At 44.6% G+C, this 15,354-nt stretch overlaps 5 protein-coding genes across 5 annotated transcripts; 4 read left to right on the top strand and 1 right to left on the bottom strand.

Annotated features, from left to right (window-relative positions):
• Positions 1-878: 878 nt before the first annotated feature.
• Positions 879-2,279, bottom strand: PHALS_11760 (citrate-eukaryotic; the record flags this gene model as incomplete). Its single annotated transcript, XM_024727177.1, has 1 exon — positions 879-2,279. One exon carries the CDS (start codon positions 2,277-2,279, stop codon positions 879-881), a length of 1,401 nt encoding a protein of 466 aa, XP_024577780.1.
• Positions 2,280-5,669: 3,390 nt separating this feature from the next.
• On the top strand, positions 5,670-6,377 carry PHALS_11759 (uncharacterized protein; the record flags this gene model as incomplete). Its single annotated transcript, XM_024727176.1, has 2 exons — positions 5,670-5,784; positions 5,929-6,377. The coding sequence occupies 2 exons, from the start codon at positions 5,670-5,672 to the stop codon at positions 6,375-6,377; spliced, it is 564 nt and encodes a 187-aa protein (XP_024577779.1).
• Positions 6,378-12,442: 6,065 nt separating this feature from the next.
• Positions 12,443-13,759, top strand: PHALS_11758 (26s protease regulatory subunit 7; the record flags this gene model as incomplete). Its single annotated transcript, XM_024727175.1, has 1 exon — positions 12,443-13,759. The coding sequence occupies one exon, from the start codon at positions 12,443-12,445 to the stop codon at positions 13,757-13,759; it is 1,317 nt and encodes a 438-aa protein (XP_024577778.1).
• PHALS_14529 (uncharacterized protein) lies at positions 13,758-14,319 on the top strand. Its single transcript, XM_024727174.2, has one exon. It carries the CDS (start codon positions 13,785-13,787, stop codon positions 14,031-14,033), a length of 249 nt encoding a protein of 82 aa, XP_024577777.1. The 5' UTR covers positions 13,758-13,784; the 3' UTR covers positions 14,034-14,319.
• Positions 14,320-14,726: 407 nt separating this feature from the next.
• Positions 14,727-15,063, top strand: PHALS_11757 (uncharacterized protein; the record flags this gene model as incomplete). The annotated part of the gene is made up of 2 exons (XM_024727173.1): positions 14,727-14,829; positions 14,900-15,063. The coding sequence occupies 2 exons, from the start codon at positions 14,727-14,729 to the stop codon at positions 15,061-15,063; spliced, it is 267 nt and encodes an 88-aa protein (XP_024577776.1).
• Between the last annotated feature and the right edge of the window lie 291 nt (positions 15,064-15,354).

The raw sequence follows: 15,354 nt of genomic DNA, 5'->3' as shown, positions 1-15,354 counted from the left end.
AGTGACAGCATGTCATTGAGAGATGAAGTGGCCGGCGCTTACCAGTGAGAACATGTGATCATGTTCCAGAAAAACATTTATGTATGCGTCAACATTTCGTGAGCAATCTCAATCGTTTCTTTCAGAAAGGAGGGCCCGAGCTGTCAATCTCAGTGCAGTCGGTGCCTCTATAACCTTTTTTAACTACACCAGCAAATTATATCGAGAATTACTTTCAGATGCCTCTTCGCACCAGATGCTCCAAGAGTTGGTCTCAATGAAAATAATCAAATGAAAAGGAGTTAACTTTTGTGGTGCGAAAGAACGAGGGATATACATAACGGATGCTAGAGAAATCTGTGTATCATGAATACAGATGAGTTGACACCTAGTGATGTTGAATTTAGAGAGCAGAGCCATTTCAGCTCAAGAGGGTCAATGATAACCTTGTTGAAATGCGATTCGCGAGATGGAGGAGAAAACCCGCGTAAGAACGATACTACTAATGACCCCGGTAAAAACTTTGGGTGAGCAGTGATAGCGCAATCACAGCTCAAGCTAATACATTTAAACCTTCGTTACAAGGTGTAACTATATAGATGTTGGTGGCGGCAGGAATTCGACAGCAACAAAACCATGGCATACGTCGCCAGATGTAAGCCTTGACAAATAGGTGCATGACTACAAGTGTTGGCAAGAAAGGTTGTTTTGAAACATTGTAATTGTTTACGAATTGAAGACCATGGTCATAATGGTAACTTGCCTGCATTTTGGCTTTAGAATTCTTTGCTGCCACGTTGTCTATCTACAAACGAAAACCTTTTTACTGGCGTCAATTCGCGACACGATGCATGTACGCAAATAACGCGAACTTTACTGTCTAGCACGGCAAGTTTGGTTTACTTCTTGTTGGCAAAGTAGTTGTTAATCCACTCGCTGGTTACAGACTTTGGACGTTCAAGCGGCAAGCTTAACGCACGGTCCCAGAAGAGTTGCGAGAGGACTCCAATAGCACGAGAAACACCGAAGAGCACTGTGTAGTAGTTCTTCTGCGTCAACCCGTAGTATTGAAGCAACACTCCACTGTGCGAGTCTACATTTGGATACGGGTTCTTGGTCTTCCCGTGCTCGGTAAGCACACCAGGCATCACCTGGTAGATTGTGTCCACAATACGGAACAGTTCGTCATTTGGCATGTACTTAAGGCCGAATTCGCGCTGGCACGTATAACGGGGATCGGTCTTACGCAACACAGCGTGGCCATAGCCAGGAATGACCTTGCCTGCATTAAGTGTATCCCATGCAAATTGAGTAATTGTCTCCTTGTTCACCTCCAAACCCTTGGCACGGAACTCAGCTTGCAGGTCAAGAATCCAGCCCAGCACTTCTTGATTGGCAAGGCCGTGTAATGGCCCCGCCAAAGCATTAAGGCCACCAGCCAAAGACAAGTACGGGTCTGAAAGGGTTGAGCCCACGAGATGTGTGGCATGCGCACTTGCGTTACCACCCTCGTGGTCACTGTGGATCACTAAGTATAGACGCATGAGCTCGTCAAACTCAGAACTGTCGAAGCCCAGCATGCGATTAAAGTTGGCTGAGTAATCCAGGCTGGAGTCGTAAGCATTATTAGATTCACCAAAGTATGTGTTGCGGTAAATAAGAGCGGCAACCTCAGGCAAACAAGCAATAAGGTTCATGCTGTCTTCGTACGTGTACTGCCAATAAGTCGACTTGTGAATACCTTCAGCGTATTTCTTGGCAAACACGCTCTCAGTGTTCATGGCAGTCACAGCAGCCGAGAGCTGCGTCATGGGGTGGGCGTGTTTGAGGTCATAAATGATCTTGCGCACATGCTCGGGTACCTTAGCACGCGAGTGTAGCTCAGCAGTAACGCTGGCGGCCTGATCGGCTGTGGGAATCTCCCCAGTCAAAAGTAGCCATAGCAGTCCTTCCGGTAGAGGCTCCCCACCATTCTCCTTCGACGGCAAGCGCTTCTGAAGATCAGGGATAGTATGGCCACGAAAACGAATGCCTTCCTCTGCATCCAGCAGCGACGTTTCCCACAAAAGCGACTTAATTCCGCGAGCACCGCCCAATGTCTGCTCAACTGTGACCTCTCCAAGGGACTTGTGACCGTGCTCAGCCTTCAGCTTCTTCAAAGCTTCTTGACGCACAGGGATCTGTTCTTTTAGCTCATCAAGTAGCGTAGTTGAAGACGACGAGAATGCACGAACTGCAAAAGCAGCATTCGAGCGTGCGAACGTAGCCGTGTGGTGGACGGATTTGAGAATGGTGCTCATGTCTATAGCAACTTTCATTGGTTTGTTAGAGGCAAGGAGTATCGCTGTGGCAGAAAATGATGCTAATCAATATGATGGCGAGACATACCTGGTAGATAACTGCAAGGAACGAGCTTCGAATGAGGGGATTGTAAAGTGAAAAAGTTATAGTGTCTGGCTGAGATGTGAGCGCGACGAATAAATCAGTCAGTTGGAAGGGATATAATACTAGACAGGCATTGAGTATAAAGAATCTTTATACTCAATGCCTGTCTAGTAGTTACGATTAACAAATAATTGGGATGCTCACATGCTTGATAAGAGGTCGCAAAAGATCGCCTAATACGCTGATTGGTTACACGCAAGCGTTTCGCCCGCTGTAATTTTTCTGACACATTAAAATTATACATAGACTCTAACCTATCATTTACCGTACTGTACTATTCTGACGTCGTCATTTTTCTGATGAAGGTATTTCAACGTTTACGATTCTAGTCATCGCATGCATATGATCTTATCGTTAGGACATTAAGCGAAGCGAAGGCGAAGGACTATGGTGAAGTATCATGATAAGCTTGCAGCATTTTACTTGGGATCATTTTAGTTGGGGTCCAACGTGATGATACTCTTAGAGCGGGCGCGAGGGGGTGCCGTGCACTTTTCACAGAAAAAAACTTTGGCTCTCAGTGTTCGCGTCTATATCGTGAGCTTCTATCGGAGTGGAACCAAAGGCCGCTGATAGTCCGCTCTACTTATTAAGAGTAAATATATCTACAATTATTATTTCAGACGAATACTTGATGTATATCCCTTATAATTCATCTGACTTTCTGTCCTGCTGTCCACATGTACATCGAATCCCTCGTGTAAGGCCTAAGTACGCATGATTGCAGTACTTGCCCTTTTTGAGGGCTAGATCGCACTGAAATTTACATAAATTTTCTCTTTTTAGACCACTGCGCAAAAATGAAGCACTATACAAACTGCCACTACATCAGGAGTTCTGCTTCACTTTCTAAACTTTACCGGTCTTGCCCCACTTGGCGTATTCGCAAAGGGAGTCCGTTCCCGTACACCAAATAAATGGCTCCAGGAGCCCCCACCAAGTGTGCTCTCTTCGCAATCGACACGCTTGAAAATTGGTGAGAATGCTGAGGTGTTGTCTGGTGAGAGCGGTCATAGTGATTCCTCGAGTTTTGGCCGACCAACCTCGTCATCGCCAGGCAATACACTGACATGCTGTTTCCCAATGAGTAGGTGCTCACTGTGCTTAGCCTCTCCGCTGCATGAGTCTCGATCTCTGCGCCCTTTTCATGTGCAGCAAGTATACTGACGCGCCGCCTTGGAATCCGCACCGAAGTTCAACTCGTTCCAAACGACTAGATCTGGCTTCGGTATCCAGCTATCTTCATTGTGAACGAAAGCGTCACGTCATGATTACGGGTTTGCATCATCCGAAGTCAGCTACACGCCAATGCGTGTGGGCCATTGGATCAACTCCAGAGCTATACGAGCACAACAAAGTCGCTCCGCGAGCGCTTTCTCGGTGCACAGGTCATCGCTCCCCAGAGGTATCGTCTGCGTGTGGAGGAACAGAGGTGAGAAAATCCGGTCCCTTCGTGAGCGACGAGCTTTAGGTACTGGAAATCATCGAAAGTGATCGCGTACTGGGTGATAAAAGCTTCGTCTCACCCTTGCTAAGGCCTTACAAGCCGGCTTCAGCGACAAAGGTCTACCAAGTGTCGTCTATGCTTATTTTACCAGTCTCCAGCACGCCATGAACATCGAGGTAAAAATCCGTTGCCCCTACTTATGATAAGCCTGCTCGTCAGTGAAAGGCGCGCTGCGACGGGCAACACTACCTCTCTTCTAAAGAAAAAAAAGGTCGAGGACGCGCAAGGTAGTAAGCGGCCACAACGTCAGTACTATCTAGTAAATTGGAATCTCAAACTCCCATAAACTCTGAGATTGAGGGTAAATTCTCCTCTACATCACATACTGGCAGCATCCGCCAACCACCGATTGTTTAGCGCGAACGTGAAGTGTCCCTTGCTCGAGTAGTGACGGCATAGGTCGACCCTCCCGGTCGATCTCTCGGTTTGTGGTGGCACGTCAACTCATTCCAAGAGTCACGGCGTTTCTATAAGGTTGAGATAATTCGGATTTCAGACTTGCTCTCTGAGCTCCGTTGTCAAATTGCCTAGCTTGAGGCACCCCGAGCAATTCAGAATTGCGTTGCTGTTTTAAAGCAGAGAGTAGCTTGGCTACAGGAAAGGTGCTCCGTCTGCAATACTTAATCGGCTCAGGATATGTCTTCAACCGCCCACATTAGAACACAGATGTAGTAAAGTTCTTTCGGGACATTAGGAGAATCTTTCGATTAGTTTTTCGCTACGACCGTGAATGATCCGATGTAGCACGGCACATGCATGTTACTTACCGCAGAATCCGCATGTACAGGTAGGATTACTGCATGCAATAGAACCTTCCGCCCTTCGAAATGTTCGTATGCGACCCGCGTTCCTCTGGCACCAGCGTGGTTTTGCTTTTTTTCGCTCTCATCCATAGCGTTGCGCCCCCTGCGCATGACGCTTAATGTCACCAAGGGGACGTTATTGCTTTTGCTGCAAAGTGTAGCCGGGCTGATATTGGTAAGTTTTATCAGCAGCACCGCTCTGCTAAGACCGAAGCCACTCGATGGAGGTGTCAAATGCACTCCGAGATTAATTGAACCAAATCTTTAAAATGGGTAAAGCCTATAGAGGCCTGTGCTGCGTTATTTTACGCAAGCCCAATAAGTGGAATCTATTCGCTTCAGCACCGCGGTCTCTTTGTAAAAGTGCTCTGGAAGGCTTCCTCCAATTATCGATTTTCGCATTCGTCTGGCCGTTTGTTTGCGGGTCGTTAGCGATTGACAAAAGTAATTTGGTGCCAAGCACCTTCAATAATGTTTGCTAAATTTTGTTGTAAAGCGCACTTCTATCCGAGACGTTTACATAACACGCTCGACAATAGAAGGGCAAATAGAATGGTTGTGGTAGCAGTTGCGCTTGACGTCGATGGTGCAGCATTAACTGCGAGCATATGCGTTCCATTTTTGGAATGGCTGCAATGATAGCGATGAACCAGGACTTATTTAGCCACTTCAAAATATATTTTGACTTCACGCCTGCGCTAAAGTGTCAGGTGATTAGCCCAAGAAACAATATTTAAGTCAATATGAAGAAAGAACGCTATTTTTGTTGGTAAAATGGAAATCAAGTCGAAAGCCGAGATAAATGTGTAGTGGCGTGCAAAAAATGACATTAAGGCATTTGTATTATCGCACAAAGAATCCAGTTAAATACCAACAAAATTCTGCTCTACCCGTTCTGATGGGAAATTCTTAAAGAATATTGCAATCGTTCAAATATGCATAATCGTGTGAAACTTTCGCGTGAGTTTACTATGGAGGAAGGAGCAAGCATAGCTTCTCACCTAGATAATCGCAACGAGTTGATTGTTGCGATGGATGGAGTTGGAGATGGTATGAGTATATAAGGCTGCTTGTGAATTTGCTCGGTAGGTTGTAAGGCAGCAACGCGATAACAGCTTCTATCACTGAGAATTCAACGAAGGATTTACTTAGCGAGGTATAGAAAACGATTTCTGAGAAGATTGATACGCATAGAATTTGGAAAAGCGCATGAAAGGTGCGATTTCGAGGCTATGGTGGTCGGAAAAGCAAACGAGTTGGTTGTGATCGCTAAGATCAGCATATCCGACAAGACATCAGACAAGTTAACCGTGGTCAACAACTACAAGCTCGATGTTTCATGGGTTGTCGCCGTCGCTGCAACAATGTTGGTCATAAGAAGTCGGACTGCTTATCTAGCGAACGCAGATGTGAAAGACTGTTTCTATCATGAGAAATCAAATTGTTTACTTGATTGTGGTGTACCGTCGCATATGAGTCTTGAGAAAAAGAAATTCCAAGCTGACAAAAAATTGAAAGAGGGCATTGATATTACAATCGCTATTAAAGAGTGTGGTCGCATTGTGAAGACAGATGACGCTCTCCAAATTTCTGAGGTATCGCCACTTTCGGTTGCAAGCTTTCTCAGACTAGTAGTACGATGAAATTTGGTATGTAAAGGTGTAATAACTCGTGAGGAGAAAAAATGATAGTGACTGTACCGCAGATGAACACTGTGTGTCGCGCAAATAATTAAGCACATCCCGTGAGTTTGTTTGACTGTCAAGAAAAACCTGATGATGGGAAGTAATGGCATGCAAGATTGGGATACAAAGACCATGACAATATGAATCATTTAGCTGATGCGAGTGATGGTGAACGTGGAGGACTATAGCATGATCAAGTCATATAAGATGAATATATGTTTGGAAATAATACCGTTACACCACTCTTAATGCAAACAAGCCGTGGTATAAACTTGTATACTAAGATGTAATGGGACTCACGAAAATGACGTTTACTGGTGGAGCAAAAAACGCGCTACTCTTCACAGACGACAGCTCGCGCTACACACGCGCCTACTTGAAGAGAAAGATAGAGAGGCCTGCTCGCTTTCATGAGTACAAAGCGAGATTGTAAAAACAACCAGGTGCTCGAATCATAACTGTTCTGTCAGACAATGGGACTGATTTTGTCAATGAGAACTTTAGTAGAATTTATATTTATAGTGGGATCAGCTACCACCGCTCTGCACGATACATCTCGATAAAATGGGCTTGCAGAACGCACCGAAATGGCAAGAAAATGATGACGTTACAAGGCTATTGAATCTTGATGGTGAGCACGTGCATTCAGTACTGCTGTGTACCTGTTAAATCGGATGACCAACAAAGTGAACTAATGCTACACCATACGACATAGGTTTTGGTTCTCGCCCAGACCTTGATCATATTCGTGTTCTTGAGTATCAAGGGTCCGAACATATTGACAAGTATCAACGAGCAAAATTGACGCGACACCAAGATGATGCATACTACTAGAATACATAGACCACAGCAAGACTTACTGAGTGCTAAATATTGATACGGGAAACGTATGTCAAGTCGTTCAATGCTTTAGATAAACGTGCAGTATACAGTATCTTACATATGGTAAACGGTGATGAGTCGCACGAGTATCTTCAGATTTCAATCTAAGATGATAAATGTAATACATTGTGTCTCAAAGCGAACACAAAGCGATGATGTGATCATGGATGACGGCTGAGTTGATCACGACAAATGGTTCCTATCGCAGTTGATACATACCTGCTTTAATCATTCAGCAGGTAAGTCCACACATACTGAAATCAAGCGTGAAAATCTCTTACTCAGTGGGAGTGATAAAATTGTAGTTAATTCTCCAATACGTCGCCGCTAACCAATTTTCCTCATAGTCACGTGCTGCACGATGTGTCTCGCACTCAACAGGGCCTCTAAATCAAGTCCATTTAATTTCAGAAAGATGCATGATCGTTGTGGGGGGACAATCTGCACGATCTCTGACCATATGGTTGTGCGACCATCGGGGCGCTCGCGAAATAACGATGATAAGTGTATGTTAGCGTTCATGGCTGATGTGCCGCATCATTTGGCGATGCAACTAAAGAAGAATGCAAAATCAGTGATTGGAAGTTATGCAGGACAGATAGATCGACTCATTAGTTCGTGAGATGTTGTAAAATCTAAATCTGGAATAAAATTTGCTGGGTGGGTTTTGCTATAAAAAAGAACGAACATGGTGAGATCATTTGATGCAAGGCGAGACTCGTGCACAAGGCTTTACCCAACCATTGGGTGTGGACTTCTTTGACACTAGACCTTTTAACGACGTCCGTACGAAAACTGGGATCAATCCTTCATCGATCGATTAGTGCATCCACATCCAAAATCGGGCGAGCTGAGTTTATGATTTCCATCTGCCTATACTTTGATGATATGCTTACCGCGTCCTAATCATTGAAAACGTATAAAATTAAATCTACAATTTCTGAACAATTTTGAATCAAGGATTTGGGTCGGCCAAATTGATTTTTGGAATGGAAATAATCTTTGCTATAAGCTGACCAGATCTGAAAGTCTCATCTAGAAGTATCTCAGTCAAATAACTGCATGATCAACTCATGAGATAGCGGAATAAAGTTGAGTCGAGCTGACCTCAGAAAGACTATGGATGACAGATCAGCAATGGATAAGCGACCGTTCCGTTCACTGATGGGTTGTCCACTATACCTTGCCATGGGTACCACCAGACCAGATATATAGTATACTGTATCTGATCTCAGTCATCACTTATATTGCGCAGGTCAGGCACATTGGCAGGCTGCAATTCGTGTACTCTAGTATTTGTATACATATAGTTCTATTATTTTAGCTTTCTGTAGGCATGTTTCGAAACCCCTAGTTGCATTCTGTGGTGTGGACTCGGAAGCGATCTAGATGATCGTCCATCAGGTGGCTTGGTGATGCTTAACGGTGGACCGGTTGTTCTCAAAGCAAACATCAGAACGGTTGCTTTAAGCTCAGCTGAAGTAAATTACATACCTTGAAGTATATGCTCAGCGATAAGGCTATGTGCTCGAATGTTGATATAATTACAAGTCGCCATATAAGACGTGCTCACTAACAAATTGGAGGCAAATAGCAATGTTTTGAACATGCATTGTGACCAGCGTTATGAGTCAGGGCAATGGCTCCCTGATTGCCCCTATAGATCACCGTTGGACTTGACTGTTTATAACCAAACTCAAATACATCCCACAAATCGTTGACTTGCTGATATTATTACGAAGGCGGCGACTTGTTTCATTGAATTGCGTACATCCGGTGGCATCAGGTCCTTATCTGTTTCAAAGTCAGTTTCTCTTGACCCCACCCCCGCACAAAAGCATCAAATACAATGGCTACGGACACTCCGTGCTGGCGAAAAACTTTGTCGAGGAACAGCTTGGCAGAATCCTCCCAGAAAATGTTTTCGCTGACAGCAGCGAGATTATCCTTTTTGCTAAGAGGGGCCAACATTACTGTTAATACCATACTCGGTTTTTAAAAGATCGAAACATAGATCATATTGATGGACTGCCAGCACCCTGCTGGAACCAGCAAGCTGGCCAAAAGTGCTGCCGCATGCTATGAGGATGTCCCGTTGACATGATTGCTCGTATGCACAATTCTTCTTACCCACTTTATCATGTTATCTATACATAGTGCTCACCGAGCTGTATAACTATTCTCTTCATAGGTGGCCCCAAAGGTAACCACGTGCTTCTTACAGTATTTTGTGCTTTTCGTCTTCATCAGGATGCACTACTACACACCAACTTCTCTTGGATAAGGCATGACAACACAGGCGTAAAGCCATGCGTCTCGATCAAGCAACATCTGAGTTCCCAAACCCTTCACCATCCAAATCTTCCAGCAGTGCAGCACATGTTACGTTTGACCGTGCGGAATGCATACCGCCTTGTCAACCAGCAATATTACCATCATGACATGCGACAACACATTGTCGAGGCAACGCGAAAGCGCAGCCGCCACCACATCATGCCGTAACGTACCTTCAGGATGTAAGGATAACTCCCTTGCTATTTACTATGAGATGTGTCGTGACAACGTCGCTCTGCGAAACGACGCATGATCCATATATATTAGGAGCAACTTGGAGCCAAGAAAATGTACCCTGAAAATGACGAGGGCATATATCACTGTTAATATCTCATTGTAATGGGCAAGGTAATTTACCGCTGCAGCACTCAGCTGTCATGACGTGAACGCGATCACGCAGTCAAGCTCATTTGTATTTGCCTGGAGTAAAGTGAAGCCAATTGCAAAGACTGAATTGTCACAAACCACTTCCGAAAGTCTTAATGAACAGAGACACTGATCAGTGTACAATGGTATTTATCTTCGCGGGATCTGGATGCCGGTCATGCTCTCCAATGAAGAAGCCTGAAAAGGATTTCATCGCCATTAAAGATACAGCTTAGTGTGCTGACAATTTATCTATGAGCATACGTTTGAGCACAGTCCCCATGTTCAGTGTGACTTTGCACCTCCGTTTTCCGTGCTCTCAATTACGTCACACTTGTAACATGATTATAGCCATTGGTTTATGACGCACTCCCCTACCACGGAGTAGCATGTAATGGATCTTCCGTCACCACGCCGTAAATTTTCTCCGACAAAAAATAGAATAGATCCGTGATTCTTGAGACAGCTATCCCACTAGTCGCAATCGGTGCTCTGCAAATATCGTCAATGACAGTTTTTTTTCAATTAAGAATGACATGCTCAGCTTCTTTATCGGTACTCCGTATCAGTACGGTGAACTCATCATCTTGCGATTTCTTGCACATGTCATCTAGCAGCATTCCTTTCAGCTACATAAGAGATTCTGCGGATCAATTGATGGAAGCTTATAATCTCTAGAGCTACCCGGGTCACTAGACGGAAAGGTTATTCATTTTTTCCACCTCTTACCTGTGGAACTTTGCTACTAACGCGACGGACCCACCACACAACAGTGCTGACTCTGCAGAATTATAACATCGTGTCAAAGAGAAGCTATTACTTATATTCAGGGCCTAGCTCTTCGACGTGCAGCTTATAGTCGCCCTCAGACCCACCAGCCATGGTACACACTGGATCTTCTACGTGCCGGACCTTCAAGGCCTGAACGCTGAGTATCGGTGGGTTTTCGAGGGAAATCATCTGTGCTCCCACCTAGGCCCGTCTAGGTGCCTCTCCACCGCATCTCAAAGGAGGCGAGTGCCTCCAGGAGAGGATTACCGCATCCGGCTCTTTGGTCGCCATTTTCCCATTGGACCCCAAGATCTTGTTGACGTGGTCTATTTGTCTGCTTCATTCTCGCAGACGAGGTCGCAGACGCGGGAGTGGTATTGACTACAAAAGCAGCGGTTTGGCTTTGAGAAGCTTTCACTTTAAGTGTCCGCGCTATCAGACGCGCAAAATTTGGGTACGTGTGTTCTATAAAGAGAGGAATCGAGAGCCTTTAAAGTCAATTACACTGTCTTTTTGGCGTACATTTGAAATGCAAAAAAGCAACTTACGTCTACCACACGAAAATATGACGGAAAAAGTAGTGGCATAGTTTGCAATGAGAATTAAGCCAAAATGAAGGAATCCCAACTCTAGATATTGCTCATTCCTGAAGGCAAAGATTTTACTTTTTCCATTGTGCAGAATGAAAAGCAAAAAAAACGAGCAAAGGGTGAACAATGATGACAATCAGGATTCTTCGTCAATGCCTGGCCTTTCGCAGGGCATATCACCGCTTCCTCCACCTTTTCTAGGCTGCAGACCACTCGAAGACTAAATGAGCCACTGATGCATAGATCTCATTCAGAGAAAAGAAGCATTTTTTGGAATCGCTACCGAAAGCACATGAGGTAAACCGACTTGCAGTGTTCCTACAAACTCTGATCGCGACTACATCGCAATTTAGGCTCCAAGATTGAAAAACACACCTTCACGAATTGACGAGCGCTGGGTACTTTTTGTCAGAACCAGCAGGACACTTGCGCAATGATGGATTTGAAAGCGCTCTACGAACGATGTCGCCATCAGAAATTCCCAAAAATTGCTCAAAATTTGGCAGTCAGCTTCAAGCTGAACAAATTTTTTGGCGGCTTCTTAGCGTTTAATTTCAACGTTGGTACAGATTGCGGATTAACGATAAGCATTGGTCAAACTGCATTGTATCGTCCGACCAGTAGCGACTCGTAAGCATCCAAAACAAAGCTCTGGACCTGCGTAACCCTTATTTATTTAGTAATATGCCTTCACTTTGTGCTGTCAAATCTGGAGTCAAAGTAGATGTATGCTATAGTTCCCAAATTATGCCTCTACTGTGTGCTGTCAAATCTAGAGTCAAAGTAGATGTATGCTGTAGTTCCCAATTTATTTCTTTCTTGAAAACAACGACATCGATCACCTCGATGCAAATTCTGCTGTGCTGCTGTAAACAGAACAAATCTGATCATATTAATACTCGCTTTATTATACTGATAGAAATTATCTAATTCGCTTTGATTTATAAATAAAGCAGGATTTGGTAGTCTAATTAAGACTCTAAATAGTCGGACTTGTATGTATCTCCTTTCCTCCTTATTTGTCAAAAGTCCAGAGGTTGCTCTTTCTCTAGGAGAGGAATCTTTATTTCCAAAATAAAAATGGCGGCAGGAGAGTGCCAAACGACTAACACAAAGGAGTATGACAACGAGGAAGATGATCTTCTAGCCGGTCCGGAGACGGTTCTAGACGAGGGCGATATTGCTCTTCTCAAAACTTACGGGTTGGGTCCATACTCGCGCGTAATTAAGCAGGTGGAAGATGACATAAAGAAAGCGCAGAAAGCTGTGAATGATCTTATCGGCATCAAGGAAAGCGATACGGGGCTGAGTCTGCCAAGCCAATGGGATCTTGTAAGCGACAAACAGATGATGCAGGAGGAGCAGCCGTTGCAAGTGGCCCGTTGCACCAAAATCATCAACGCCGGGGAAGAGGACGCAAAGTATATGATCAACGTGAAGCAAATTGCCAAGTTCGTCGTAGGTCTGGGCGAAAAAGTTGCACCGACTGATATTGAAGAGGGCATGCGCGTGGGTGTGGACCGTACGAAGTACGCAATTCAAATTCCCTTACCGCCAAAGATTGACCCTACGGTGTCGCTTATGACGGTCGAGGACAAACCCGACGTTACGTATGATGATGTCGGAGGTGCCAAGGACGCTCTGGAGAAACTTCGAGAAGTCGTCGAGCTTCCACTGCTTCATCCTGAGAGATTCGTTAACTTGGGTATCGATCCGCCGAAGGGTGTGCTCCTCTACGGCCCCCCTGGCACGGGCAAGACTCTGTCAGCTCGGGCTGTGGCAAATCGTACTGATGCATGTTTTATCCGTGTCATCGGCAGTGAGCTCGTACAGAAATATGTCGGGGAAGGTGCACGTATGGTTCGTGAGCTCTTTACAATGGCTCGATCCAAAAAGGCTTGTATAGTATTTTTTGATGAAGTGGATGCCATCGGTGGAGCACGTAGCAGTTCTGAGGAGGGAGGTACGGACAACGAAGTGCAGCGTACGATGCTGCAGATTGTGACCGAGCTCGATGGCTTCGATCCTCGTGGTAACATTAAGGTATTGATGGCCACGAATCGACCTGATACCCTTGACCCAGCGCTCATGCGGCCTGGTCGTTTGGACCGTAAAGTCGAGTTCAATTTGCCGGAGTTAGAAGGGCGTACGCAGATCTTAAAAATACATGCCAAGAGCATGAATTGCGACCGTGGCATTCGTTTTGAGCTTGTGAGTCGTCTTTGCCCCAATACAACCGGAGCAGAATTGCGAAGTGTCTGCACGGAAGCTGGCATGTTCGCGATTCGAGCTCGCCGCAAATCTGTGAGTGAGAAGGATTTCCTCGATTCCGTCAACAAGGTCATTAAGGGATACAAAAAGTTCTCGTCGACGCCCAAATACATGGTCTACAATTAGATTGTAGGATTGGCAACACTGAGTCATGAAGTCGCTAAGGGTTCAGTTTGCAGAGGCTTGCATAAGTACAGATGTTACTATAATGGAAGTCAAATGCTGTATTGATTATTCAAATTGCGCATACTTGAAGCGTAACAATTCCATGCTGCATTTATCATACGGTCGAGCATTTAAGGTTTTAGGGAACCGACTTTTGCGTCGTCCAAGTCATAATTGGAACCACCTGATTCGGAAAGTAAATACAACCATAAAATTGTCATCAAGATTGCCCTGAAAGATCTTGAAAAGCTTTAACGCTATCGCGAAAAAAATTAACCTTTTCTTGGGTACAATTTACTTGGTTGTGTAACTGGGACACCAGTAATCGTCGCAACTGCTGTAGTAAAAGTGAAGATTACAAATTCTATTAAATAAAGAATTTGGCTGACAAGGTGCTGAGTCTTCTTCTATTGGCTTTTGCAATAAATGTTAAGAAAAAAATACGTTGTACCTTCTCAAGTGCTACAAACATATCTTTCATCGTAGCCGATGAAGTTTGTGCCGTCGTCATTGTATCACTGCGTTGGGAGTGTCGTTCACCTTGCACAGAAAAAGCTTTGACTCTATCGCTCCGTATTAACGAACGCTCAGGGGATAGATTAGTACGCAGAGCCGCTCGAATGACTTGGTTCATACATGTTTATTTGTAGCTTTGAGAGTGGCAAGTGTCTTCTACTTATCAGAAATCCGCTAGGGAATAAAGCTTCCAGCGAATATCAAAGATTCCGAAAATTTGGTGTCATTGAGCAATATTGATGCGACCATGTCAAAAACTAAAGAAAAAAATTTCTTAGCGATTCCGCCATACGTTTCCTTTGACACATACTAATGACCGCGTGTTTGAGTCCATGATGGGTTGTGGACATTGTTTTCTCGGGGCATGAATTAAGAATGTGACGGGCGAACAGTCTTTGGTATAAGTCATCACATGTTGGCTACAATTCCAATCGTATTCAGCGCACCGCGTGGATTGCCGATGATGAAGAAAAATCATCAATTATTGTGTCTTTATCGGCTTGGTCTCGTCAGCGGTTGATGATCACAAAAACCACTATAACTTTTTCAGAAAAACGGGTCGTACACATATATCGCGGGCTCCAGAAGTTCTTCAAAATAAGTGTGTTGCTGTCTATGTGGTGAAGCACAATAATGGGACCCCGGGTAATGTTCAAGAGAAGACTCGAAGTGGGTGTGGGGTGGGCTCCACTCGGGTAACATCAATATCAACAAGACGATATCATAACTCTATGAACTTCATAACGTGAGGCTAGCGACCCACATGCCTCTTCAATCTTTACGAAATCCTATCAATCCTGTACCCGAGCCCCGTTGACAATAATTTTAATTTTAGAAATTGTGTAATTTGTGCGTACACCACATTTCAGTAAGTACATCATCCTCACATCCTTCCCATCAAAATGTGTTCCATTGTAACGGGGTTACACGTACCCTGGTAACAGGAGTGTGTGTCACAAGAGATTTGCATGGTGTGACTGCACCTATACAAGAATACGGTATGTGGCTAGGTAGCCAGTAGCTATGCATCTATTTATATT

The sequence above is a fragment of the Plasmopara halstedii genome, assembly GCF_900000015.1.
Source record: "Plasmopara halstedii genome assembly, contig: Scaffold_555, whole genome shotgun sequence".
Classification (NCBI taxonomy): domain Eukaryota; phylum Oomycota; class Peronosporomycetes; order Peronosporales; family Peronosporaceae; genus Plasmopara; species Plasmopara halstedii.
This window is presented reverse-complemented; position numbering and strand designations above follow the sequence as displayed.